Source organism: Poeciliopsis prolifica, unplaced genomic scaffold (genome assembly GCF_027474105.1).
Source record: "Poeciliopsis prolifica strain line A6 unplaced genomic scaffold, Auburn_PproV2 SCAFFOLD017, whole genome shotgun sequence".
NCBI classification, from domain to species: Eukaryota; Metazoa; Chordata; class Actinopteri; order Cyprinodontiformes; family Poeciliidae; genus Poeciliopsis; species Poeciliopsis prolifica.
The window spans coordinates 4,365,393-4,392,506 of record NW_026562392.1 but is presented as its reverse complement, the minus strand read 5'-3'; the positions used below and the strand labels follow the sequence as shown (position 1 = coordinate 4,392,506).

Below are 27,114 nucleotides of genomic sequence, written 5' to 3'. Positions count from 1 at the left end.
CCTGACAATAAAGACTGGAAAGTTCTCCAGTAATTGATGTGCGGCGTGTTTATCAGCATGATGTGGGTGTAATGTTGTTTTTAAGTGAGACAAATACGCTGGCGCATGACGTGTTCAATGAAACCGCGCTCCGTTTTCCATTCAGTTGTTGATGCAAAAAAAAAAGAGTATTGATTCATACTGGAAAAAAGTAACACAAGAAAAGATCAAAAATAAGGCCTTAAAAGTACCAAGACATGAAATTATTATTATTATTATTATTATTATTCCCAACGAGTTGTTATGTATTTGTCTGGAAGTCCCTGGTCTGGGAGGAAGAAGCTGGTGGTCCCAGTGCGTCACCGTGAGGCTCGCAGGAGCAGAGGGGCTCTGCAGAAAGCTTCTCAGTCAGGAGGCAGGAGCAGCAGGAGCCGCTGCACGCAGCACGTCCGCTGATGCGTTTTGCGAGCCTTTTCTGGCTGCGTATGGCACGCGTACTGGAGATTTCTTTGCCGACTTCGCTTCGCATCGCAGGATATATTCCACGAGGAGGGAAGATATGAAGTATTTTTATGCGTAATTAGAGAGGCTGGAGGGGTTCTCTTTTTTGTATAGGCTATATTTTTAACAATTTTATTCTACCTCAGTTTTGTTAGACACTTAAAGTATTTTTCCCCTTCTTCTTCAATGTTTAAGGTGATTTCTTTCCAAAGCGCACAGAGCTACAGCCTCTCTCTGTCATGGAAAACCTCACGGTGGATGACATGACTCTGGAGAATGACACGTCGGTGCCGGAAAACCAGACTCTGGGCGTTTGGAACGACTACTCTGTCGAGTACAAGGTGGTCAGCGTGTTCCTGGTGTCCCTCATCTGCGGCTTGGGGATCGTGGGCAACGTCATGGTGATCCTGGTGGTCCTGACCACCAAGCACATGCGAACTCCCACCAACTGCTACCTGGTGAGCTTGGCGGCCGCAGACCTCATGGTGCTGACTGCCGCCGGGCTGCCCAACATCAGCAACGCCCTGTGCGGGCAGTGGGTGTATGGCTACGCGGGCTGCCTGGGAATCACCTACTTCCAGTACCTGGGGATCAACGCGTCCTCCTGCTCCATCACCGCCTTCACCGTGGAGCGCTACATCGCCATCTGCCACCCCATCAGAGCCCAGTTCCTGTGCACCTTGTCCCGGGCGAAGAAGATCATCATGCTGGTGTGGGCGCTCACCTCGGCCTACTGCGTCATGTGGCTGTTCCTGTCCGACACCAAAACGCTGGTGTACGACAACGCGGCGCTGCTCACCTGCGCATACAAGGTGTCCAGGAGCCACTACCTGCCCATCTACTTCACGGATTTCGCCGTGTTTTACGTGCTGCCCCTCATGCTGGCCACCGTTCTGTACGGGCTGATCGCCAGGATCCTCTTCCTCAACCCGCTGCCGTCCCACCCGAAGGGCGGCAGCAAGAAGTGGAAGAGGGAGGCGAGCCAGGGCGGCAGGATGGTCGGCAGCGTCTCCTCCGGCAGCAGCAGCACCACGGCCGCCTCCCGCAGACAGGTGGGCTCCTGTTTACTCTCTCTCTGTCTCTCTGCGTAATGATGTGGACGGGGGTCCCCCGGCGGCTCCTGCAGGTGCCACAGCTCAGATGGGCGAACCACTGTTTCCAACAATCGGAAAGAAATGTCGACTGAGCCAATTCTCCTCCTCTCAGGTGGACTTTCGTGTATTCTTGAATTAAGGGAGTGGGAGGGTAAGAAAACAGATGCGCAAAAGTTGGTTGAATTTATATCTTATTACTCATTAGGAGTTTACTCTAAGACTTTCTAAGACACCTAGAAAGTCTGGTGCACGAAAAAAAATACAAATTAAGTTAAAATTTTGTAAAAAATAATAAAACTATGTGGGATAGTTGGTGGAGTGCATATGATATGGGTTGGACACAAGTGTCACAAATATACCGTCATGTCAATAACCGTGGCTGCATTATTAACATCACAAAGCATCAGGTGGCCCTATTGCCTGCCAAACTTCACTGCAAATCTCATTTTGCAAAGCTCTAAATATCAGCCAATTAAACTGAGTATGTTTTAACAAGGCACATTTCTGTAGATTCTAAATGTAATTTTCAAGCTCATTCATTAATTGTTGTATTCTGATACTTTTGTTTTGTTTTGCCTAACTATTCAATATTAGCATTTTGTTTTGACCCCCCAAAAAATGTTTCAAACGTCCATGGCTCTTATTTACCCTTTTTTTTCTTTTCTTTTTTTGAGTAAAGCTATGTTTTTAAGGCTTAAAAAATATTGAATCAATATATCAACATGTTAACTTTGAGAACCCATCATAAGACTTGTGGCTAAAAAATAAAAGTTTCAATGTTAAAGTTTCATCCGGTTTAGCGATAGCGCTAACGCTAGGTCACACTTGCTGCCAAGCTGTGCTGCCAAAATGAATTTTGGAATGCATTTGACATTAAAATAATTGAATTTTGAGTAAAACGCGTTAGGCTGTAAAGGTAATGTTTCACAATGCTCACGTTCTAGCAACGTTTGCAATTGGTTTTTGTTCAGAATTTTAGCGAAGTTGTGTTTGGTGTCGAGCAGAGAGAGCTAATGTCGTTCAAAAGCTTATATTGTGACTAAATATTGTTGCTTAGCAAAAGTTAAGAGCCATTTGTACGACCTGTAGCTCAGAAAGAATTCAGCAGAAACAGAAGTGTGTATCTATCTAGCTTACATTAGCTTAGCGACCACACTAATGCTAATACCGAACATGGTAGCAAACTGAGCTTCTTAATCCTGATGAACTACATGCTAATGAACTTAGCTGCAGTTGTCAAGGACAGACTATACATTACCACATTGTTAGAATGGATTTTAAAAAAAATATCTCAATTTCAGTAGAACATTTTTCTCTTTATCACACACCCATCCTTCATTTTGCTTCTTTTTGACATGGATCGCACCCCAATATGGGCAAAAAGAGGCTGATTATGTCAGTTCGGCCATTTTAGCAGGTTGTTTTTAATGCTGTCCTTTAATACCGATTTCGAAATGTCCATGTAAATAGTTTATTTTATTCTATAAATTCAAATGGCGTGTTTTATAAGCGCAGCAGAGTGATAGGTGAAAGATGCCCATGTACAAATTGTTATGAGATGATGAGATGAGCTAAATAAACCTGACTTTATTTTTTATTGGCTTTGGCTAAATTAGGGTAGGAAATGAGGCCAAATATTAATATTTTTAATATTTTCTGAGCTAATAAAGAAAATTACTCCTTGACCTGAACCAGCAATAAAAATAGATCTATAAATGTCAGATTTTGTAGGGTTATACCAATAAGATTAACTACATTAGGCATGTCATAATATACTAGATCTGTTCTAAGCATAGTAAGTGACATGCAATATCATTTCTTTCATACATTTCATTCCAAATGAACACTTTTCATTCTATGTATGCACGTTTTTTGTGTGTTTTTTTTTACTTTATAGAGTTTATCTTTTCTACTATTAAAATGTTTTGTTTTCAAATGATTTCTGACAAGAAATAGGGATTGAAAAAAACTCTTTCTGAACAATACCCCACGATGTTACACACAATGATCAAATCTACTATCACAGAGGAAAATGTGTGAAGCATCGACAAGTTTATTCTGTCCCAAATTAGAAAATAAATAAAAAATAACTTTTTAAAAAATTGCTTTGCTATGAGAAGGCCATATCCGCTTAGCTGTGCGCAATTATTTTGAGGTTTCCACTTGAAAAAAACATCAATAAATCCAGGCGGTAACACAATACCTCAGCTCTAAGCCAAAACGACTTACCCTGGGCTTTTTGGATAAGATCACACCTGGGAGAATTTAAAACACAATAATCCCTCCCGCTTGAGCGAGTTGCAAGGGGATTTTAAACACGAAACACCCAAAATGTACACTTTGAGACAGGATGGAAGATAGCAATCAGTTCCTGAACTGCGATTTTATTGAACCTTGATAGTCCAATTCTTCAGCACTGATGCTATTTCTATTTTAGTCACCACTTGTTGGACCTCTTTTACTGGAGGCTGAATGCAAAGACAGGCAGCTGAATGAAGCGTCAACTAAAAGAAATAGATTTTATATATATATATATATATATATATATATATATATATATATATATATATAAATTTACATCCTCCTGCTGTCTGTTTGATATTCAGCTGGAAGAACCCCAAATCCTCCAATTTTACGTTGGTATAACTGTAATCTGTCATTTGAAAACTAAACCAGGACACATTGTTCACTTTAAGAAAGATTTTAAACACTCAAGCAAAAAAAAAAATTCAACCAAATTACAAAATTCACATTGCACCTGCAGGAACCACGGGGTATGAAGAGAACGCTGCACTACAAAAGGTAGCACTTCTGAATTTCTGCAGGAATTGTGGGTGCATTTTGTATAGATAAAGAGAGAGTTTACCATATAAATTTAAACTTCAACATACATTGTTTAACTTTAACTGTAATTAATATAAATCATTAACATCGTTCAGCCACCCAATCCCCGTTCCAGGAGTAGTTCCAGCATTTGCGAGGCTTTAACACTACGTCAGCCCCTTTTCTTGGCATCTATTTTTAACTTTAAGTGATAAGGCAGTAGTGTAAGTTCAAAGTATATCTGCTTTTTGTTTATCGTGTTTGTTTTCTCTGCACACACCAATAGTTAGGAGCTAAACCCTGGTCTAAGTCTTATCATTTTATCCTTCTTTAAAAAACAAACTAAAAACCACTCCTCCAGCAGTGTGTCGTTTTTATTTTATGTCTCACCACTCTCTTTAAAACGAAGCAGAAGGCTCGAAGGGCAAAGACCCACCAGGCTGTCTCAGACAGTCAGCGGCGGGAGACGTTTGTTTATCAGATGAGGTTTGACGCCTTCCTGGAATGAAGAGGGTTGGGTCCCCCGAGGGAGCTCCCTGCTTAGCTGGATAGTCAAATCAGTTGACCCTAACTCAAACAGGCTTTAGGCTGACTTCTTTTCTTTTTCTCCACCATCACTTTAGCTGACAAATTCTGTTTATCAGCATTAACATGCTCGTGGTGGACTCACGCGGCGGTCCATCCCAGCCACGTAACGACGTCACCTAAAGGTCAAGAAGTGATGAGGATTTGCCTTTTACCCACCCGTGTGCGTTTGTGAGTTCCAAGTAAGCGATCTACGTTAGAAATCAAACGATCTGCTTGTTGATTGCTTGCAAGCCTTTTAGCAAGAGATCCATGTATCAGTGTCCTTAATTTCCCCTGGAAAAATATCATTGAGCAGATGCTGTCGAGATCCGCTGCGGCTCACGAAGGAACAAAGAAGTCCTGATTGAGAGGCCAATCAGCTGAGACACAAACAGAGCAGTGCTGAATAATTACAATACTTTTCTATCATTACACCACATTGCACAGCCTCTACAGAACTCCTATTAAATGTTATTTGCTGAGGTAATATACTGATATTATTAAAAATAAATGAGCCAATTTGGGGTGTTTTGTCAATAAACTGTAGGTTAAAATATGGATGGGGTTGAATAAAAAAAAAGTAGAGTTGGCTGGTTTGACTCAGCCTGGACTTTGACATTATTCTCCAAATTCATGAATATCCCACTTGATTAGACACCCATATTGGTATTATTTTTAGTCTAATTCAGATCCTCTGACATATAAAGTTTTTCCTAAACTTTGATTGGGGGAAATAATGCTGTGTGCTAAGACAGAAAGGAAAACCAAAATGGTAGAATGAAAGAATTTCTCACCATGAGTTCAGTGCAGTTTTTTTTTGTGTCCTTACAGTCCTTGTGTTTCTTAAGAACGAGCACCACTGTCGGTTTCATTCTCCACACTGTCACATAAAATGGTGAAAAGCATTCCCCTGGTGTGGAGCAAGCAATGTCAAAGGAACAGTTTTTGAAGTCTTCGTCATAATGGCATGAAGGGATTGGAGTAATTGCGTGTTGTCAAAGGCTTCAGCAAGATTCCAGATAAGAAACAGAGTCTTTTCTACGTGGAGCAAACATTCCAGGAGAACTTCAGAAGGGAAACTGAAAAAGTGACTTACTGCTCCGTCTTTTTAAACATGGTTGGGAAGGCTTTGCTGAGTGAGCGCCAGGATTTTCAAGTATATCATACATGTGCAACATTGCTACAATATCAACACAACACACATGCTACTGTTGCAGCGATTACTCGTTAATAACATTCTATATAATTATCTTAAACTAGGCAGGTGCTTCACTCACCTCAGAATGCTGCATTCCTGAAATTGAAAATGACAGCAGGCCCTACTTTTTGATCTTTCTGGATAATTATCGGACCACTGGGAACTCATAGAGCACTGGAATCCCAAAATTGTATCTTTGAATGTGCAAACTAAGACAGTGATGTCTCATTTGTGTGGAATTTCCACACTTGAAATTCCACAGCCTCAACTCCAGTGGACTCAAGTATTATTGAAACTAGATAAAAATCAAGATGGAACTTTTAGAAACACTTTCAACACCTAAGCATGTCATGTTTAGGTGTTGGAATAAACATGACATGCTTAGTCCAACACCTAAGCTAGGAGACTGATTCGGCAAACATTGCTCTCTAACGCCATGCGAAACTTAAGCTTTGTGCCGTGGACGTAGTTGTGAAATTTAACCACGACCAGAGAAATTCCACAGTCTGCTTTTGGTGGAATTAAAACAAACTGGAAGTGACGAGTTGCTGTCATTCCCATGTAAAACCACAGAGAGGGGTCAGCAGATGCTGGCGGCACATGGTGCGTTGAGGTCACCAACTTTCTGCAGTGTCAAAAAAACTACAAACTTACATGTGGCTGTCAGATTAGCTGTAAAGCAGTGCAAAGAGAGCTCTGAGGAATTGGTTACTTTGGCCCAGAAGCTGCATTCAAACCTTACAGCACCAGGGCCACAGCGTAAAGCAGGGCAAAACCGGAACAGTAGAGTCGTGTTCTCTGTACTTTGGAAATTTAATGGAAAAATCTGGGTGTGTAAGAGCCAGGTGCATGACTTCATTGTGTCAGGTCTTGTCATGATGTTTTACAGTAGTTGGACTTGGTCACGAAGTTCAAGTGACAGTATCTGTTGATGCTTCTGCATATTAGGCTTGTTTGAACAATTTTATGGTCCCAACTCTTTGGGAACAGTTTAGAGATAAGAGTTCTGGTGTGAAAGACCTTTGTGCACAGGGTTCTGACTTTAACCCAAAGAAATAACATCAGTGTCTGACCTCACAAATGGACTTCTGGATCAAAACGTATTGAATTCACGTTTACACTTTGTTGAAACTAAATAAAAATCCCAACAGACTTGAAGTTCTTGCACTTGCAAAGGGTCGAGGTCAGCATTATGTCGTTCCCCTATAAATGAAGACTATAATGTCATGTTTTAATGTATTTTGCAAAGAATGAGCAAATTAAAACATCTGTCCATCTAAAAAAACTGTATATCTAAACGGCAAAGCAGGAGACATAATGCAAAAAAGTGCAACTATATTTACAGCAAAATGTGCTTGTAAGTATTCAGTATTCAGATAGTTTATTTATAAAAAAAACTCATATCATTTATGTGCTCTTTTGCATTGGTCGTTTACATAAAAACCCCTATGAAACAAATTCATTCCTGTGGTTCTTACATGATAAAATGCAAACAAATCAAGAGTTTTGCTCCTTGAGCAATCTCTGTCATTCATTTAAACTTACATCAGTGATACACTTTCTACTCTAACTCATGAAAAGCTGTCAGATGAATGAAACATCTTTTTTTCTTTTTTTTTTAAACACTCAAAAACAGAGGATTGGTCGCTGGTTATATCCCTCACCACATTATCATTCCCCAGACATGCTTTTACTGTACTTTCGACTGAGTAAAAAGCATTAGCATGACAGGCGGCATACCTTTTTACTGATAAGCAACTCCAGTGTACCTTGCTGTCAGTTACCTAAGCTGTGTGCTGCATAAAATCAGATTTTTTTTCAAGGACAGAAAGTCCTTTTTTGACCTCTTTCATAAATCATCACAGTTTTGTTTTGCTGTATAATAACCAGAAACCTGTGATACTGTCTGGATATATTTACCAAAACTGTTAGAAATAAATCCAATTTCTGTGAGTTCATCATTCTTCAAAATGTATTTATTAGCTGAACAGGAACCTATAAGATAAACCTAATCAGATTTTGAGGATGTTAAAAAATTGAACATTAAGTTGTGTGTGTTGCCTCAAAGCTAACTTTTTTTAATGTTTATTTAACATAAAGTTATGAGCAGAAGGTGGTGCTATAGTCTAATGTTCAATGCCTGCTGACGACACGTTCATGTGAGTGAGAAAATCTCCTTCTGGACATCTTGGACTTAAAAATGAGTCAAATACTTTCAAAGTCTGAACTGTCGTGTGATTGTAGACCCTGACAAATTAAACAAAATCATGTATTTTTGAGAAAAAGAACAAAAAAAATATTGGCTGTAAATGGCATTGCTTTTCAGATACCGGGTAATAAATTGAACTGTTATATGTTGGAGACATGTAGTTGGCAAGTGGACATTCATTTTGCACTGGAAATCTCCATTACTTTACTCACTACCTGACATTTGATGTCAGTTGACAAGACATGACATAAAGTTACACAAATGTTGCATTTTGAGGCATCAGAAAACATTCGTCCGCTCACAGTTTAGAATGACCTAGTCAAAGACTATTTGACAAGTTAAATGGTTATGCACTCTCCCTCCATCGTAACTGAGTTGGAGCTATTTTGTTATATTTTTATTTCTGAAGCTAATTTGAAACTCACGTATGATTTTTCTTTCCACTACACAATCATTACATTTCATTAAAATTTTTTGACTAACGAGTAAAAGGCTCGAAAAATATATTTAGTTTGCAAATTTAACGTGACAAAAACCAGAACGCCTATGAGGTATTAAAGCGCTTGCAAACTACAAGCTTATTTCAGATGCTAGTTACAGGTTGAAAAATTGGAATTACTAGTTTTATTTTCTTGCAGCTACTCAATGGAGGGCATGTGTGACAGATTTTCCATAAATTATCCCACTGCCTGACAAAAACAGACAACGCATCCAGAAACCCTTCTGGCTTCTCCAATCTGCATACGATTGTTTGAGCATGAGAACAATCTCATGTTTGATGAGACGAAATTGCATTTTTAGACGTCAGAGGGCATAACTGGAAGCATCAGGGATGAAGCGAATGCGGTGCCAGAAAGTTGCCGGAGCAACCAGCAGCCGGTCATTACAGCAAATCAGGAGCATTAGACACAGAGAGCCGGGCATTATCGACACCTGACTGGATTTGATAGGATAGGCTTAGATGAAAACACATGGTTTTAGGATGCAACTGGATGTATGGGGCAAGTAGATGCAGGAAGTTGCAATAAATAGATATGTGAGGACAGACATATTGTAGGTCTGGGGTCTTCATATCCAAAGCGCTCACATAAAGAAAATATCATTATGACATATATTAACCATTAATTCCAGCATCACAAAATATTTAAATTTCTAGTTGGCAGGCACTGATTATTATTGTTTTATTTGAACAGTTAATGTAGTTCATTGTGTCTCCATCAGACTTGCTGGAGAGTTTTCTGTAAGCAGAAATCGACAAGTCTTACCAGTGATTTTAAAAAGTCTTTAACATTTTGATCCATTCGACTGGAATGCCTTCCTTCTTTGGTGTCTTGAAAATGTTTGGTTTTTTTCTTCTCTGTCTTCTGTAACGCCAACCTTTGTTGAGTTTATCTACTCAACGGATTGTCTCGCCTTAGCTGTGGATCTCAGCGGAGTCACCGTGGGCCTTCTGCCCTTTCCTTTGATTAACGTTCTTCTATCAGTTTCGGTGTTCAGCCATGACAGTCAGTAGTGCCATACTCTTTGATTGGGTGGTGGCTAGCTTTGAAACAATTGGTGGCTTTAGATTCTTCTTTTTAACAAGGCGTGCTTAGAGATACCCATTTGCTTCCTTATGAGCAGATACCTTGAGTAAAATGTCTTGCTTGCCGTTTTTTATTTTTCAGCCCTCTTCCCGTCCGTTCTAACCAATGTTGACCGACTGATGTTTCACCAGGTGACGAAGATGCTTGCCGTGGTCGTTGTCCTGTTCGCCCTGCTCTGGATGCCCTACCGGACCTTAGTGGTGGTCAACTCCTTCCTAGGCAAACCCTACCTGGACACCTGGTTCCTGCTCTTCTGCCGTCTCTGCATCTACCTGAACAGCGCCATCAATCCGGTGATCTACAACGCCATGTCGCAAAAGTTCCGCACCGCCTTCAAGAAGCTGTGTCGCTGCGGCCCCCAGCGCTTGGAGAAACCAGCGTCCTACAGCGTGGCTCTCACCTACAGCGTCATCAAGGAGACGTCCAACGGGGAAAGCCCGGACCACTTCACGACGGAAATGGACGAGCTGCACTCGCCGTGCAACCAGTGCATGCCTGCCGGAATCTTACAGAGTGCCAAAAAGAAGCAGTATGTGGTGGATGCCTCGCTCACTGGCAGAAAAGTGAATGCCTGAGTAGAGACGATGTTTGCACCCAGAGTAGACAACGTACTGTTGAGTTTAGTCAGGTTTAAGTTGAAGGCGCGCCGACATGTCCAGCTTGAGTTTTCGCTCTTGTTCATATGTTATTTGATGAAACTAAAGTCCACCCCCTGTCATGTTTTGTGGGCTTTGAATATTTTGCACACAATAAGTTAAGAGAACAGTTTTGAGTCATCCAAAATAGAGAGTATTTGCAGTTATGCTTAGTTATTCAGCGAAAGCTTCATATCAGATGACTTCTGGGAAAAACTGAAAGATTACCGATTGGAGGAGTTAATGCACACAGCAACTCTGTTCTCTGATAATCCATCAATCTATTTTTTATAGCCGCTTCATATTTGAAGGGTGTTTGTGGAGTTGGGTGCCCATTATTCCTGATAAATAGCCAACAAAGGGATATTAAGAGAAACAGACATACACTCTCACCTAGGGGGAACTCAGACAGCACAATTACCCCATCATGCATGTTTTTTGACGTGTGAGGAACTTGGAGGTAATCTATACATGCACAGGGAGAACAAGCTAATTCCACACTGACAAGACCCCAGCTGCTATTTGAACTAATCCTCTGAACTTTTTAGTACACCCCTGGAAGAGTGTTGCTCAAGGCACTTGTGCGTTCACTTCCCTTTGCTGGGTATACAGTCTAATGTTTGACCGGAGGCGAACATCATTTACACACTCTGCACGTTTGATGCACCAAGCCGGGGGAAGCACCACCGCCACCGAGTCTGCTTTTAATGAAAAAAAATAAATAAATAAATTTCCAATAGATGCATTATTCGCTGAGCTAATAAGAAACTCTGGAGCTGAAAGGCAGTGCGATGGATGACGTTTTCATTTAACACAGAATTAAAAACGCAATAAATAGCAGATGATGCGTTTTAACTGCTTCGCATGACAAGATAATGCAGAACCTTTCGAGAAATTTTCATCAAGATTAAAATTTTGATGCCTTTAAGCATATTGGCCTTGGTAAAATTTTGAAATGTAATGAATAATTCGGCCAGTTGGAAGGTAATTAACTTTTTTTTTTTATATTCTTGTTAAACGCAGAGGATTTAGTCCATTGACATTCCAGTTAAATGTTTTGTCCATTTAGCTGAGATTGCTTTATTTCAACGAGTTAGAACCGCATCAAACACAACGCCATGGAAAAAAGTTCACTAGTATTCATTATTGCTATAAAATTCAAATCAAATTTAAGGCTTTGGAGAATGTGTTTGACTTGCTCTTGTTCAAGAGTGAGCACGAAATTTAAAAATAATACAATTGGCAGCACAAATGTACATTTTTGTGGCTTCTTCGAAACCACAACAGGACAAAATTGTACCTAAACATATAAACAGAAAAATACATTCCTTAAAGATACCTATTGGCTTTAAAATCACAAACAGACATGCAGACACGTTGGATCCCAGCACCATCATCTGAACAGTACTGGCTCAGAATCCGTTCAGTCCGATTTTAATAATCCAATTCAAGGCAACCTTCATCAGGAGAAAAGTCTTTTCCGACTGTCTTTAAGTGAAAAGGCTTGAGGGTTATTTTGCTAAGAGAGCGAGTCTGCAAAGCCAAGTACGACTTTGCAGTGCTGCTGATGCATTTCCGAGATAGACGCTCCGATGTTGGAGGAATTTAAACGTGTCAATGAAGCTCCTGCATCGGCAACATCAAAGTTTTGAACGTGTCAGACAGCGAAAGCTAATTAAATGAAGAAAAGACATAAGCATGCAACCACTGGAGGAAATGTGACGCGATATTGCAAGACAAATTGAGCAAAAGCTGCTGCATACTTGTTTCTCGGATCAGATCCTTTTAACAATAAGAAAATATTTTGTTTGTTTTTGTGATTTCTGGCTCAACAGAATTCAAGGTTTATGTTTTCCTCAAGATTTTAAAAACTTCCTGAAATGTCAGAAACGGTAATAGGTACACAATGTTCCTCTTAGTTTCGACATCAAGTTTAAAAAGTTCTTTCTGGGACGACTTCATGTCAGATTCATGCATTTTTATCAGTACGTTTAGTTAAATGAATTTTTTGTTCATTTGAGAATAAAAAAATAAATGCTCGAAGCATCTGTAAAGGACTAAAATTGATATTGTTTGCAAACTTTTCACCAATGAAATCCAAGTTACATATCTTGAAGTCACTATCATGCAAACGTCGTTGTCACTGCGTTTCATTTTGCAACCGATATTCTACTGGGTTTCGACTGGAGTTACTGAATCCGTCCCTCTTTGCGTTTCCCACCTGAAGCCATGTAATCTGAATTAATCCAAACGTACACCGGCGTGACATTTTAATTTCGCTTCCGCAGGCACAACCCAGATGTCGCATTACGTGACCTTTAACGACGCACTCGGCAGAGAAAGAGGCGGACGCATTTAGACACTCACTTAAACTTGCTGTGTCAATTTAGAATCACCTGAATGCTAATGATTCCAGCGGGGGAGTTGTTGGATTAGTCCTCCGATGTGACAGACACACCGAGCAAAGACCCGGCGTTGCTTTGGTTGCCATCAAGTGGAGAGCCCGCGTGCGTCAGCGAGTGGCGAGCTACAGTGACGCAGAAACGTGTTCCTGCTGCTGTATTCAGTTTCAGCTGGCAGTAGGCAGCGCTTTTCTTTCGAGTTATTTGTTCCAGGAATCTCCACAAACCAGTGATGGGACATGTAGCAGCACGATGAAACCCATTGTGTGCCATATTTAATAAATTGATGAGGTAGCTGACAAATACGTTTTGGAAATAACCTCTAAGCAGGTGTTAAACATACTTCTCATCGATACTGCGTATTTCGGTATCGATCCAATACCAAATAAAGTATCGCCGATATTGATTGATACCAGTACCGATACTCATTGTTTAACTGTGAAGCCATCAAACATCTGACCTTCAGGCAATTTTTTTCTTTTTTCTTCTGGATTTGAAAAAAATAAAAATATTTAGGACAGAATTTAGGTAAGGTCTCAACATGCTAATTTAACAACATATATTCAGACGGTAAACAGAAACATTATGAAAACAAAGCAATTTTTTGCGTTGTTTTCTAATTAAACAAACAGCAAAAATTATAACTCGAAGAGTGAAAGCAAAATCTTTTTTTGTTGTACAGCCCAGAAAGTACGACACAAACTTCCCGCCGGCCTCTGCCTCTCACTGACGCATGATTGTTGATGGAAATATTGGCTTGAAAACATCAGTGTGCGTAATTCATCTACACAACATGTTTCACTTAGTAACTTCAGTCATTAAAGTCAAAGTTATTTTCAAGAATATTCTAATTTGTTACATATGACTGTGTAGCTGTGCCTGCTGGTGGGGTGGTGGGAGTATCTCTGAGTTTCTGTTTTGTATGTAGGTGAGTTGAACACCCTTATGAGCTGAACTTTTTTGTTAAAATTACCATTATTTTGTCAGTATAATCTGAGACAGGCAATGTGTGAAAAGATCAATCTCCTCCACGTCCTCCGTGAGCTTCTATTGCCGTCTGAAGAAACGCACCTCTCCGTGTCAAAAACAACCAATCAGATCCTGGAGGAGGGTCTTAGTGCTGCCAGTCATGCTCGTGTACGTCCACTCAATGTGATGATGACGGAGAAACAACTTACCATTACAGGAAAACTGTTTTTCTGCAGTCATACTAGCCTTAGCATTCATGGCAAAATACGTTATGGTGAGACCCTCCTCTTGGCTCTGATTGGTTGTTTCTGACAGAGCAGGCTGTTTCTGCAGTTGGCACTGGGACATAAAACACTTTTTGTTTTCATAACAGTTACAGATTGCAGCTTTAAGGAGGGTTTTTAGAATCTCTTCGAACTTGAAAAGATGCTGGGTAAAAACAACCCTGGGTCAAATATGGATCATTTCTCTCAGGGTCAGTCCAACTCAGCAGGGTTGCAGAATGGGCTTAATTTAGCTGGATGGATTCAAATGAAAGACATTTCAGCTTCCTCATCACGTGGATGAACTTTGGCGAAGTCGGACGAGGCCGTCGTATCATCGACACGGTAACTCTACAAAACTGTTTCACCCCATGCTTGTTTGAAACAGCCCGTCTTCTTTCACAACAACACAAACCTATGAAATAATGGTGAGGAACCTTGCAGTTTCTGCATGTGGCCCGTCTCCAAGAGAGACCAGCTAACGAAAGGGACACGCTTTAAAATCAACAGCTGTGTTTTTCCGGGTTTTTTGTTCGTCTATATTGTAAAGTTGTTTGAAAACTTGTGTGCCGTGCAATGTGAACTTCATGGAGTATTGTACTTTTAAATGTGCTGGAAAAGAAGAAAAAAAAACTGTTTTGATCATTTCTTTAAAACTGTCTCAGTGCAGTGGGTGAAAGTTAAATGCTAAGGTAGAATAGATGAAAATATTTGGAAACAAAAAGCTGTTTCAAGTCTGTGGTTTGCAAAACACCTCACAGCTTTTCGCTTTCTGTTCGTTATTATTGCTATTATTATTATTATTATTATTATTATTATTATTTTCCTACTTTTGACAAATAGCAAACAGCTGTGATATTTTGTGTTCTGCTTTCAGGTTGCTTCAAAAATCACGATTTGCAACACACACACATGCAACCCCCCCCCACACACACACGCACTACGTGGGCAAATCCAGTGACTTTTTGCACGTTTGTAGTTTTCCCTCTGCTGCTTCATGGATTGTTTGAATATTTTGTATTGCTTATTTGTCAATAATAAACAGCAATTCAATCTGGCCTTGGACGGTGTGTGAGTGTTAGTCCCTCAGAGTTTCTCGTGACGTTTCGGCTCTCCACACCTACACCCACTTCTAAGTCATCACCAGCAGTTCGGCTGCTGCATCATCTGAGACTCCGCCATGAATCAGCCGCAGAGCTACTGCAGGCGACGGCCCGCTGGCGGGGAGCATCAATCACTACGGCTGATGGCTTCACTGTGGAGTCACTCGGCATGTGGTGGCCTGACTCCAAACAAATTCATCTTCCTAAAGCTTTGGATGGGCCTCCTGAAAAGGGGGCTGCACAAACACTGTTGACGAGCGCGCATCACTTATTTTGAACCGGGTTCTGTCAGCACGTCTTATCTATTCCACACAGAGGACACTAATTGTTTTTAAAACCACTAATATGTTAAGGAAAATAGATTTGGAATATAGAATTTCAGGCTTTCTTCACTTTGAGGTCACATTGTGCTAAAGTAGTGGGGAGAACGTATGTCTATTATGCATATGTTTTCTTCATATTTAAAAAAAAATGATGACCTGGAATAGATAGTGATCAAATTATGCATGCAGCAGTATTGAATGCTTCCAGATGTGAATCCTGAGCATGTTTTAGGGCAGCATATCTCCGTATACCACTGAAAACCAAAGCACTTAAAAAAAGAATCCATGCCGATATTTTTTGGCAACGGAAAATAAGCCATTTCAAAGACCTTCAGATTGTTGAGTCATAATCAATAGGCACTGCACCATTACTTTGCAACCCCACCTGAGCTCAGCCCATCATCCTGCAACCCGAGCGGAACTCCAGCACTTTTGGTCAGCTGGTTTTAAGCACTGTACAATGGCCCCTGGAAAGGACAAGTGTCTTGACTGGCCATCCAGAAACCGCCTGCTACAGTCTTGCTGGTTGAGCAGGAGGTTACACTTCTGCTTTTCAAAGATGTATGGTTGCACAGCTGCGCAGCTGTTTGCATCCGTGTAAATGTTAAATTTGGGGGTGGAGGCGGCTCGGGGGCGGGCGCGGCCAGGAGCAGCTAATCTGGATTTAAACTGCAACAGCTTGTTCTGAATGGAGCTCAGCAGATCATAATCTCATTATCTATGAGTGATTTTGAGCATGATATGTTAAATGGACATGTTTTGTATCGCCCATAGAACTACCCTAACCTGTTCAAGGAAGCATAATAAAATGCAACAGCAAAAATGCTAATGCTAAATGAATGATACATGCTATGTGATGCTCCATCTTTCATCTAATCTGAGAACAGCTATCTCACAGGTCAGTCCCATCAGGGTCGGTTTGACCTCTTACTCTTTTCAGTGGCTGACATTTCACTACATATACTGCTGAAAGGTCACCGGTGTGCTTCCACATTCATGGAGTTCAAATACGATACGCGTAGTTGTTAAGCAGTTTCACATATCCGCTGACAAAAATTGGCTCTATGAAAATTAGTTCTGAAGCAAGAAGTTCATTTAGAGCCTTTTATGCATGACCTTTCCAGCTACCGATTTATCACTACCTGCAACCTGTAGAGGGAAGATTGAGTCGATAAGGAAACAGCTCAGTAGGTGCCGCCGACAGGCAGGTTTTTGCAAATGCAACAGGCTGCGGAGGGTTTGATTTCATATTTTAAGTCATCGCTCTGACTGGAGCGAAACAAGATACCATCTCTGTGTGTTTCTTGATATTGTCGAGCTGCATATCCTTCCCCTTCCGTTTCGAAATGCCCAGAACTTCTGAGAAGTGGATTGACACTGATAAAGATTTGCTGCCTCGGGAGAACCACGCCGGTCCTGTGAAGGTTTTCATTCTGCTGGAAACGAGACGCTGAGCTGGACTGACACGGTCAGAAAAGCTGCAACTCCGGAGCTGAAGCACGAACAGGAGGCAGCCGCTTCAAACAACAAACAAATCCATAATCTATAATTACATTGGTTCATATTTTACACTGGAAACATGTTGCGTTAGTTATTAGAAGGCTTTTCCCTGAACATCAACGTTTCAGCAGGGTATCCTTCAACACAACAGCAGCATGAAAGATGCAAATGTTCCTGCAAAATAGTTTTAATAAACCGTAGGAGGAGGCAACGCTTAGCAAAGAAAATGAAAAGCTATCTGAACTTCAACATAAATCCCTTGTGGAGAAAAAGCATTTATCTTTGACTTCAGCCAGACTAGCATGAGCAGAGATTATTACTTTAGTGTGAGCCGCAGAGTCCCTGCGCACAAATGGAAAACACAGAGATCAAGTGAGATTTAGGAGGCCTTCAGACGTGTTCCTCACCTTCTCGTTTATCCTTACAGCCCCGTTCCAGGAAAACAACCGATCCTAAAAATAGCTGATGAAAGGCTCCTCGTTTACTTCCCGTGGCAAATGACAGCGCTTTTCAGAAAAGAAAACTTTTATGAGGCAGGCGTCCAACACTGTCCATCACAACGCGTATCTCAAGAAACCACGGTGGCAGCACCATGCTGTGGGACATTTCTATGGAAAGGACATGGAAACAAAATAAAAATCTGCATGCACTTTTATCTTCTATAAAATTTCCCTAACGTAAATACATGCGTTTATAAAATGGAAAATAAAATATAATTTATATGAATACAAAAAAATCCCCGGAAAACTGAGCCTAGAGTTTCAGGGCATTTTTTTTTTTAATTTTTTTGGGAAAGAAGAAACTTGTCAAGGCTGTCAAACTTTTTTTTGGCTCGAATACAAATTTTTTAAAAGTTGAAAGGATACAAATCAGGAAAAAAAAACATGCAGGTCATTTCAAGTAAATCATTTCAAACAAAAGTACTTAAGAGAAGTGATGTGTAGAAATTAAAATCTCAAAATGATAATTTATGTCATCCAGTAACGCCGGGCTGACAGCTTGACATCGATACTTTCCTGACTCTATTTTCATGAAGTTTTAAATTGTATTTAATATTTAATAATTTCATGACAAGAAGAAAAATCTGAAAAAGTGTTAAAGAAAACAAAAGCTGTACTTATTTTTGTAGAAAATTTAGCCTCACAGGGCCATATTTTCACCTTTTGAACTTTGATGTTGTTTTTGATGTTATCGCCACCTGCTGGCGATAACACTGGATTTCATTTTTAATTCAAATCCCAATTGAAAATGAGATTTTCTTTTTTGGTTTTCCAATAAAATCACAAATCAGTAAAAAACAAAACAAAACAAAAAAAAAAACTCCAAGATCCTAAAAATGTGAAAGTTTTACAAATACATTTGCAGTAAAACCTATTTGTGATTACAAAACCAAAACGTAGTAACAATATTTCTAGAATCGCTTCCATCCATTTTCTTACACTTAAACGTTGAGGAGGACCGAGGAAATTAAGCTGATCGATCCAAGATGGACACGCAGACGCTTGCATGAACCTTTAATTCTTGATTATTTAAAAATACAGCAGTGGACTACTACAAAAACACCTAAATAAAACCAAATCTTAATTTTTGAGATGACGAGTTAAAGACCACATGATTGTCGTGTTTTTTGTGTAGGAAGCTATTCGTCCAAAAAAGCTTACTGTTGCCACGCGGTGACGTTCCTTCCAGCTCAGAATTGTGGCTTTTCTTTTTGCAGCGGGATGTTGTCAGTTTTTCTCTCAGAAGATGAATGTTTTATGTGAGAGCATGAGGTAAGTGTGAAGTGCTTTCTCAGGCTCGTTGCTCGACTGTGGACTGGTTGCGTGGTGTCAGCCGTGCGTTACCAGCAGGCCTCCCGTGTTGTTTCCTGGCTCTGACCTGAGAAATGGGATCTGATGTCAGTCACTCAAGAAGCCTGTGTCTGGAACCACAGATTGCACTTGTGTTGAGTATGAGAAAACATCACCATGTTATGAGTCAATCATTTTCCAACCCAGATGCAGGAATTTGGCGTTTGCCACATGATTTGGGATGTTTTGACAAAACGTCGGGTCAAAACTTCTTTACATGCCGCCATTTTCGATGTGGCGACGACCCAATCAGATGTCACTGAACCTCTTTCATCCAATGAAATAATTAGTGGTACAGTAAAATAAAAGATGTGGAAGAAAAGGGAATCTGTGATTCAAATAAAATGAAAGGTTTGACGGAATGGTAAAAAGTAGAGGCGGACAAATCGTTGCAGAATGTCGACACCGAGGAAGTATCGATACTACCATAGTTTCAGATCGCTTTTTTATTTTTGCAAGCTGGTTTCTCAACTTCCTCTAAAAAAATAAAACATTTTGTTTTCATTTGCTCTCACATTATATATTTTTTGCATCTTGTTTATGTAGAAGAAATGCACACGAGTGATGTTAGTGTGGCATTAAAAGGGAGTATTTTGTGGAAGGTTAGTCCAAATTCTGTTCTAGATTTGAAACAAAAATAAACCAAAGGAAAAAAAAACCAATAACACCTGATGGTCAAAAATTTGATCATGTAGCGAACTTGAATAAAAAATGTTATCGGTATCAGTATCGGCGATATGGGATCTGGGTTTACGTGGTATCAGATTGAAACAAAAATAGGCAGTGTCGCACACCTTTAGTAAAACTCAGTAAAAAAGAAACAACACAGTAGTCGGTGATCATAGCTGATGTCAGTTCTGTAAAAATGGAAGTTGTCTACATAAAATCAAGTGTATGGCAAAACCCCCCTGAAAACGTTGTGTTATTGCAGTTTAACAGGCAACATCAACTACCCTGAAGAGAAACGGTGCAGCATTTTATGGACTGATGAAAGCAATGTTGTTCTTTTTTTCGTTTTAAGGCGGGGGCCACACACAGATTGCCAGACGATCGTAAATACTGAATTCAAGTCACGGTACTCTGTGAACTGCTGGAATTGAGTCACCATGCGGGGATATTTCTCATACCATGGTGTCAAATCGGTTCTTCCCTACAGGATAAATGGGGCTTGACCGGGATCACGGCCCAGTTTGAATGCATTTAGGAAGTCGTGTTGTCTTATGATGTAGAAGAAACTCCCTTGTGGACAAAGACCCCAAACACATCAGGAAACCAGCGGGTTGGTTTTAGACCAACAACATTAACGCTGGTAACCAGCAGCCGAATAACACAAAAATTAGTCCAAGAGAAATGTTCAAGCCTCCTGTTTGTAGGGCAACAACCAAGAAATGTAGTCCATTTCTCATACTATGCTTGATATCTGCTCACAAGTACAAGATGTAACCATGTAGCATGAAGCTGTTTAGAAACAGCAATTAAACAGCTAAAAATGTAGCTGTGATTGACATGAAAGCAACATCTTCAATCTGGGCTTCAAACCTAACTGCAGTCTTCATCATTAAAAACACAATGGGAATCATTGAAATATACGACAGACATCGTAAATGCTTTCTGTAAATAAAAAGCAATTCAGTTTCTTCATTTTCTATTGCGTGTGAACAAACCCGGTTCATTGTCAATCATGTTTCGCTTTGGTGAAAAGCTGTGCAGTGCTGCATTCTAGCTTTTGGAGCAAATGCTAAAATGCTCGTTTGGAGATCGACTCAATTTGTCTTAAATAAGCTGCTGCCATTTTGAGGGTTAGAAACTCACTGCAGGCTAATTCTGACAGAGTAGGCCAACATTGGCACAAAAGCTCGTGTTGCGTTTGGAAGTTCTGGAAAACTTGCAAAGCAGACCACCGGCTTTTGTGAGTCACAAACAGGCTGATTCTTAATGTTGCTGCATTAGCGTACTGCTCCCCGTGCTCCCTTCGGGTTCCTATATTATTTACTCTTTTTTTAGTTGGAAGTTGAAAAAGAAAGAGCAAAGCTGAAAGGTTTAAGTGACATTAACCAGATGTACAGCTCCTCAGACAATCGCAGCAGGGTGAAGGAGGTCAGCGCTACACGGTCTGTCGTACAATTGCTGGCATTTCTTTCCCCAGACCAATAAGCACCAAAGTGTGACTTTTCATTTGCTGCTGATTAGCTCACACAGACAGACCTCATGAGACTGTAAGCTGACCCTCTCGACGACCCCGGGTACTTTCTTTCTCTCTATGTCTAATCATATATAATATATTTTAACTTAGGCCAATAAGTCATCATTGTTCTTTTTTAAGAAGCAAGTACTAATTAGGAAAACAATCTGTATTGAAGTCTCTACATTTCTCATAAATGAGTTTTTGGAAGATCTGCTTAAGATCCGCTTTACTGACGTGTGATGGTTAAGAAGCGCTTTCTCTGAAGTTAAAACTGCAGTTTAGCTTTTAGGAAAAAAATGTTTTTTTTTACGAGTTCACCTGAAACTGTCGCTATGGCATGCCAGTATAGTACGAGACAAATTATCTGTGGAGACATAAAGCTGCTCTGCCTTCTCCCAGTACTCCCAGTGAAACTAGAAACAACCAATCGGAGACAAGAGGCGGGTCTTAGAGCTGTCAACCACACCCACTTGCTCTCAGCGTCTGTCCCTGTCGTGAACGCCGAGCCTAGTTAGTGTGGCTAACATCGACAACGGAAAGTTGTTGTTTTTTTCTGTAACGGTGAGTTGTTTCTCCGCCTTTAACACATTTAGCATCGCCTTCACAAGATTGATTGACAGCGCTAAGACCCTCCTCCCGGCTCTGATTGACTGTTTTTTGTTTTTTTTTGGATTTCTTCAGTCGGCAACAGCAAGACAGGGAGGAGCTCGATTTTTGTAACAGATTATCCGTCTTGTGTCGCCCGGGTCACGACAAGGAGACAGTTTTAACAAATACATAGCAAAACAAAACATATAAAAACCACATTGCTGCGGCTTTAAAGAGCTGCGAAACAAAGCCGAGATTGACGCGAGAGCGTCGAGAGAGGCACAGGCGACTTTGGCTGAGAAGGGGAAGATCAGAGCGCTTCAGGATGATGCTCCCATCCCCTCAGCCAGTCGAAGCGCTCACGGACAGAGAAAGGCCCTGGCAGATGTGATCACAACTCGTTTCTCAGGCGTCGTAGGAATTCTCGCACAGGAGCGCAGCCTAAAGTGAAACATGTCAGTGGTCGATAAGTCCGAGCCCCGGGGAGGCTGAGAGCAGCGTGCGGCAGAGGAGCCAGTAGGCCGCAAGGACTGGGACGCAAAACGCAAAGTGGGATGCTGTGTTCAGTGAACCGAACAAGCACAGAGAACTCAATTGCATGTTGTTCTTGTAACGCATGCGCACATGTACACATGTTCGCACAGCCGCAGTCAGAAGCTCACAAAACCCGGCATGTCTGCAAATGACACATCCTGAACGCTCTGAATCTGCAGTGTTCTTTTGACAAAATGAGCACAAATAAATATCGCAGAAGAACGTTTTTGCCGTTTAATCAACAAACAATAACACTTTGTACACACTTTACCGTGGATCTTTATTTGCTAATCACAATAAATAATAAATAATTTTCGAAGAATTTGGGGAATTTTAATCTACTCGTCTTCTCAAAACTGCTGTGTTTGTGTATCAGGGAAACAATATACACCTGTTTTGCACCATCACTATGCGTCAAAGCGTCAGAGCTGCAGGAGAAATTTCTGAAGCCTGTCAGAAGTGGCTGAGAAGAACTGAATTTGAAAGAAGGAGCTGGAAGGAGAATTCCCCCAGGTCCTGGCGGTACCTGCAGGCCCACTGACACGTCCCGAACTGACGAGTTACATTTTTAGTCAACTACTACAAATATAATAAACCAGTGATCAGTGCCACCGCTTAAGGCGACTGTATGCGTAACAACTTCTTGTAAAAGTTTCTTAAAGTTGGCCACAAAATTGGATTTTATTTCCTAGACTAATGCAAGGTGATTTATAAGAGTCGTCTAACAAAACTGTGGCTTATCAACTGAATCAATTTTAATTGGTTGAATGATCCTTTGTTGTTGTTGTTTTCTGTTGTTCCTACTAATGCGACTCTAATACAGCAGAGAATAAACACGTAATAAGATCAAGTTAATCAGCGAGAGAACAAGAAAAAAATCCTCTTTCGTGTTGCATTTGAAGGCCTCCGAAAAAAACATCGTCCAATGAAAAGCCTTCAGTTTCACCGATTTTCCCGATCGCTTTGACGGTTCATTTGAAAGAGAAACACAAACCGAAACGTTACACTTTCTTTTTTTTTGGTCTCCAATCGCAAAAAAATCTAATAATGATAATAATAATAGTGAAAATCTATTAGATTTAAAGGAAGACGGAGAAGAGCTGCAGAACTCTCTGATGTTTTTCCTTCTGCACAGTGACGACTTCCGCAGTAGGAGAAAAGCCTTTGTGTCTTCTCAGCGATGGACATTTTTTGATTAGCCCCAAACACAAAAAGCGGCCGAGGACATTTCCCCGCGGATCAAAGCCACAGAGCCACGCTGCTAATCCCGCAGCTGCTCCCTCGCATGCCGAGGAGACTTCTAGAGTTCCCTTTATGCTGACAGCAGCAAGGATAATTCATTCAGACGCTTTATTATTATCATTATTATTACTTTTTTAAATCTGTCTAGCAGACATGTTCTTTAATATTGAGATGTCAGACTGAAACATCAGCCTATCCTGTAAGTTGTGAAAAAACAAACAAACAAAAATAAACCCCCATACAAACAGCAGCAGTGAATCCGTGTCACCGGCGTGAAAACAACACGGTCTTTCTTTCCCGAGCCTCCAGATTCTGGTCCTCACGTGTGAAAAGTGTCACATGGATGAGTATTGATCTTCGGGGTCGTTCCGCTCCCGTCCGCCAGACCGCTCTGACGTGGCGCAGTCCGTCCATGTCGCTGCTTGTGCGTGAGCCCGATGTGCTGACAGAGTTGGGGATTTACTGAGAGGTCGGCGAAGGTCAAGTGAGGCCTAAGTGGGTAGAGACGAATACAGTCGTGGAGAATGCATCCGTTCTCCATGCTGCGCTGAAAGGCTGGAGGAGAGTCAATACAGCCGGTCCATTTCTCCTGCTACCTTTAGGAGCTAGCGGGACAAAATGGCTTCAAGCTAAAGCTCTAAATTCCCTTTGTTAGCGTCTATCTAAGCCACGCCCTAAAGAGGGCGTTCCCTAGAGCGTCACTTTCTTTAGCTTTAGCTTTGCAACAAGCTAAAAGAGATAAGAGAAACACAGAGAATTATTTATTATCAATAACATGACTCGCATTTAAATGCATGTTCGGTAATATTTTTGGAGTGGCTTTACTGGAACATACATTGTAAAAAAAATATAAAACGTCTGTAATTTACAGTGAAATACCAGCAGCTGTGGTTGCCAGAATTTTACCATATTTGCAAAAAAATAATAATAAAAAAACAAACAATTGTGTAGTTCTAATTTACTGCATCTGTGAAACTTGGAGCAAATTCCGTGTTCTACATAATATAATTCGGTTTCATCGTGCGAATGTTGTGAAACGTTTCCAAGTTGGCGAATGATGCCCAGAATCGGTCGTTTCAAATTGGTTGCAGATATTTAAGGTGTTATTTTTAGCTGCAGGCGTTTCTGATGAGCTTCTCTCCCAGACTCTCCACAGCTCATGGGGGCGTCAGTCGTCACTGTCGCAGTGATGGGAAAAGTGACTCCCTCAGTGGCCCTGATTTAAAATCCACAGTCGGAAAGTCCTCTCAAAAACAGCCAGGGCAGAAGGAAACTCTTGGAAAATACGTTCCAGCAAAAACAGCCATCTGGTTCTCAAAGGGGAAATGCGTCTCATTTGTTGAAACACTGTTTCGTTTAAATTTAGTCAGTCGTTCCACAAAATCTGCATCATTTCCTCAGTTTGGATCTTTACAATTCGTGTCGTAATGATAATAAAAAAATCTTTATTAATATTATAAATATAGCACATCTGCGCTCCTGCTGAGGTATTTTTTTGCCCTATTTGGTCGAGGTCATGACTTAGAGTGGATTCAGTCGCTTCTGTTTCCTGTCACTGATAAGTTCCTAGACCGGAATGCGATGTTTTTCTTCCTCCAAACTCGACGTTTGTGACTTTTTGCGGAAACAGAAGCAGAGCGACCCGGTTAAAGGTTTTCTGTTGGGAAGGCGTTTGTGTCGAATGCAGAATCATCTCGTACATGTTTGGCCAGCCTGTTACAGGTTGCAACTACAAATGGTCCAGTGCAGTCCAGACGTCTCAAGAAACTCTTCATTTGAGCTTCCTCTTTAACAATGATCAACACATTAAACTCATGAGCACCAACGTCTTTTAAACGATGGTTTTTCTGTGGTCGGATCTGAACTCATTTTTAATCTACAAGATTTTCTAAACCGTGACGTTTTGCTGCAAGCAACGGGGATTTGAAGATCGTACCTCGTCAGAGTTTATGACCACAGTGATAATCTGTCAACATGCGTCATTGGATCCCACATTTATTTCTGCCAAAATAAAATAAAAAAATGTTAAAACAGTTTGGACGGTAGAGAAGAGCTGAGGCACATCCAGGCAAATTCATTTCCGGTAATCGTTACGTCTCTTGACACGTCACTTTCCAAACCATGTGAAACAAACTTAAACTGTTCACTGCATTTAGCAATTGCTTTCCTGCAGGAATGAGCAGATAAGACGATTTCACTTACGGTCGATGATGGTAGTTAAATTGAGGAACAAATTTCCTTCATGATGATCTTACAGTTGCTGATTTTGATGTGGAGAAACTTTGTGCAGAGTTAGAGTTTCTCGGTTGGCGCATTTGTTTCACGTTGCATGTTTTTGCCACACTATTAAGTGTAATAAATTGAATATGGCCGTGTTTTCACGGCTACAGCTGGCAGCTCTCTTGTTGAAGCTGTGCTGCCTCTCAATCATTCATGTGTCACAACTCGTTAAATGCACAGACCGACATTGTTGAAGTGGGGCTTTGCGGCGCGGCTGTAAGCGTTTCGAGTCTTACCTGCAGCAAGTCGGCTGTCAAAGTGATCTGAGTTTGTGGAATTGGAAACAAAAGCTCACAGCGAGCCCAGAGCGGCCGCCTGATATCACATCACAATATTTCTCTTCAAAGTAAAGTATGTCACTTTTCTAGCTAATGTTGTTACAGGACTTAGTCTGCCAAAAGAAGATTTGCAGCTGGGGGTTTTCAGCTCCATCGTCCATCAACAGATTGTTGTTTTTTTCTTTTCGGGCGTAATAGTTCATGAGTAGTTGCCCTGTTGTCAATATTTCATCGTTACTTGTAAGTTGCTCGTGGGACAGCACTATACATACTTGGTGGATTGAGAGGCAGAAGGTTTGAATGATTTTTCTACGCTGTGAAAACAGCCACAAGACGACCACCATTCTTTCTATAAACCGTGAAGTTAGCGTCTGATTCAGAGCATCTCAAACAACTTGGGTGGAGGGAAAAAAAAAAAAAAACACACTATATCATGTGGAAATGGCTGGAAATGATTTAGCAAATGTTATAAAAAGAAACGTAGCTTCATGGAGGTGCAAGAAAAAAATGGTCAACTTCAAATAGTAGATTTACAGGAATGCAAACTCATCAATAAAACACTTCACACGAGCGGCGACCGTAACTCGGTTTATGTTACGATTTAGAAGATTTCAAACACTCAGCTCGTTCCAGCGAAGGAGAAAAGGCAGAAGACGACTGACGTTCCAAACGTAGTGGGAGCATCCAGGACACTAAGTAGCATATTTATAATGTCTCGGACAGAGACCGGTTCACTCCAAGGCTAATACGCCCAAACACGTGCTTAATGGCTCATCCGGGAATATTCAGACCGCTAAAAAGCAGATGAAATAAACAGCAGCTACAAAAACGGACGCAAAAGAGAAAACATCGATTCGAGATGACGGGTTTCTTGAAGAATAAACCTGACACAAGACATGCCGGTTCATTTACTTCTCGGGGATAAGGGACACCCGAAGACAGTACTGTGCACCTCTTGGACAAACCAGACATGTGGTTTGTGCCAAATGAAAGAAACCACCAGCG

The 27,114-nt window shown here is 40.9% G+C and overlaps 1 protein-coding gene across 1 annotated transcript; it reads left to right on the top strand.

Moving 5' to 3' along the window:
* The first annotated feature begins 415 nt into the window (after positions 1-415).
* trhra (thyrotropin-releasing hormone receptor a) lies at positions 416-15,284 on the top strand. Its single transcript, XM_055042327.1, has 2 exons — positions 416-1,532; positions 10,089-15,284. Exons 1-2 carry the CDS (start codon positions 720-722, stop codon positions 10,530-10,532), a joined length of 1,257 nt encoding a protein of 418 aa, XP_054898302.1. The 5' UTR covers positions 416-719; the 3' UTR covers positions 10,533-15,284.
* Positions 15,285-27,114: the final 11,830 nt, after the last annotated feature.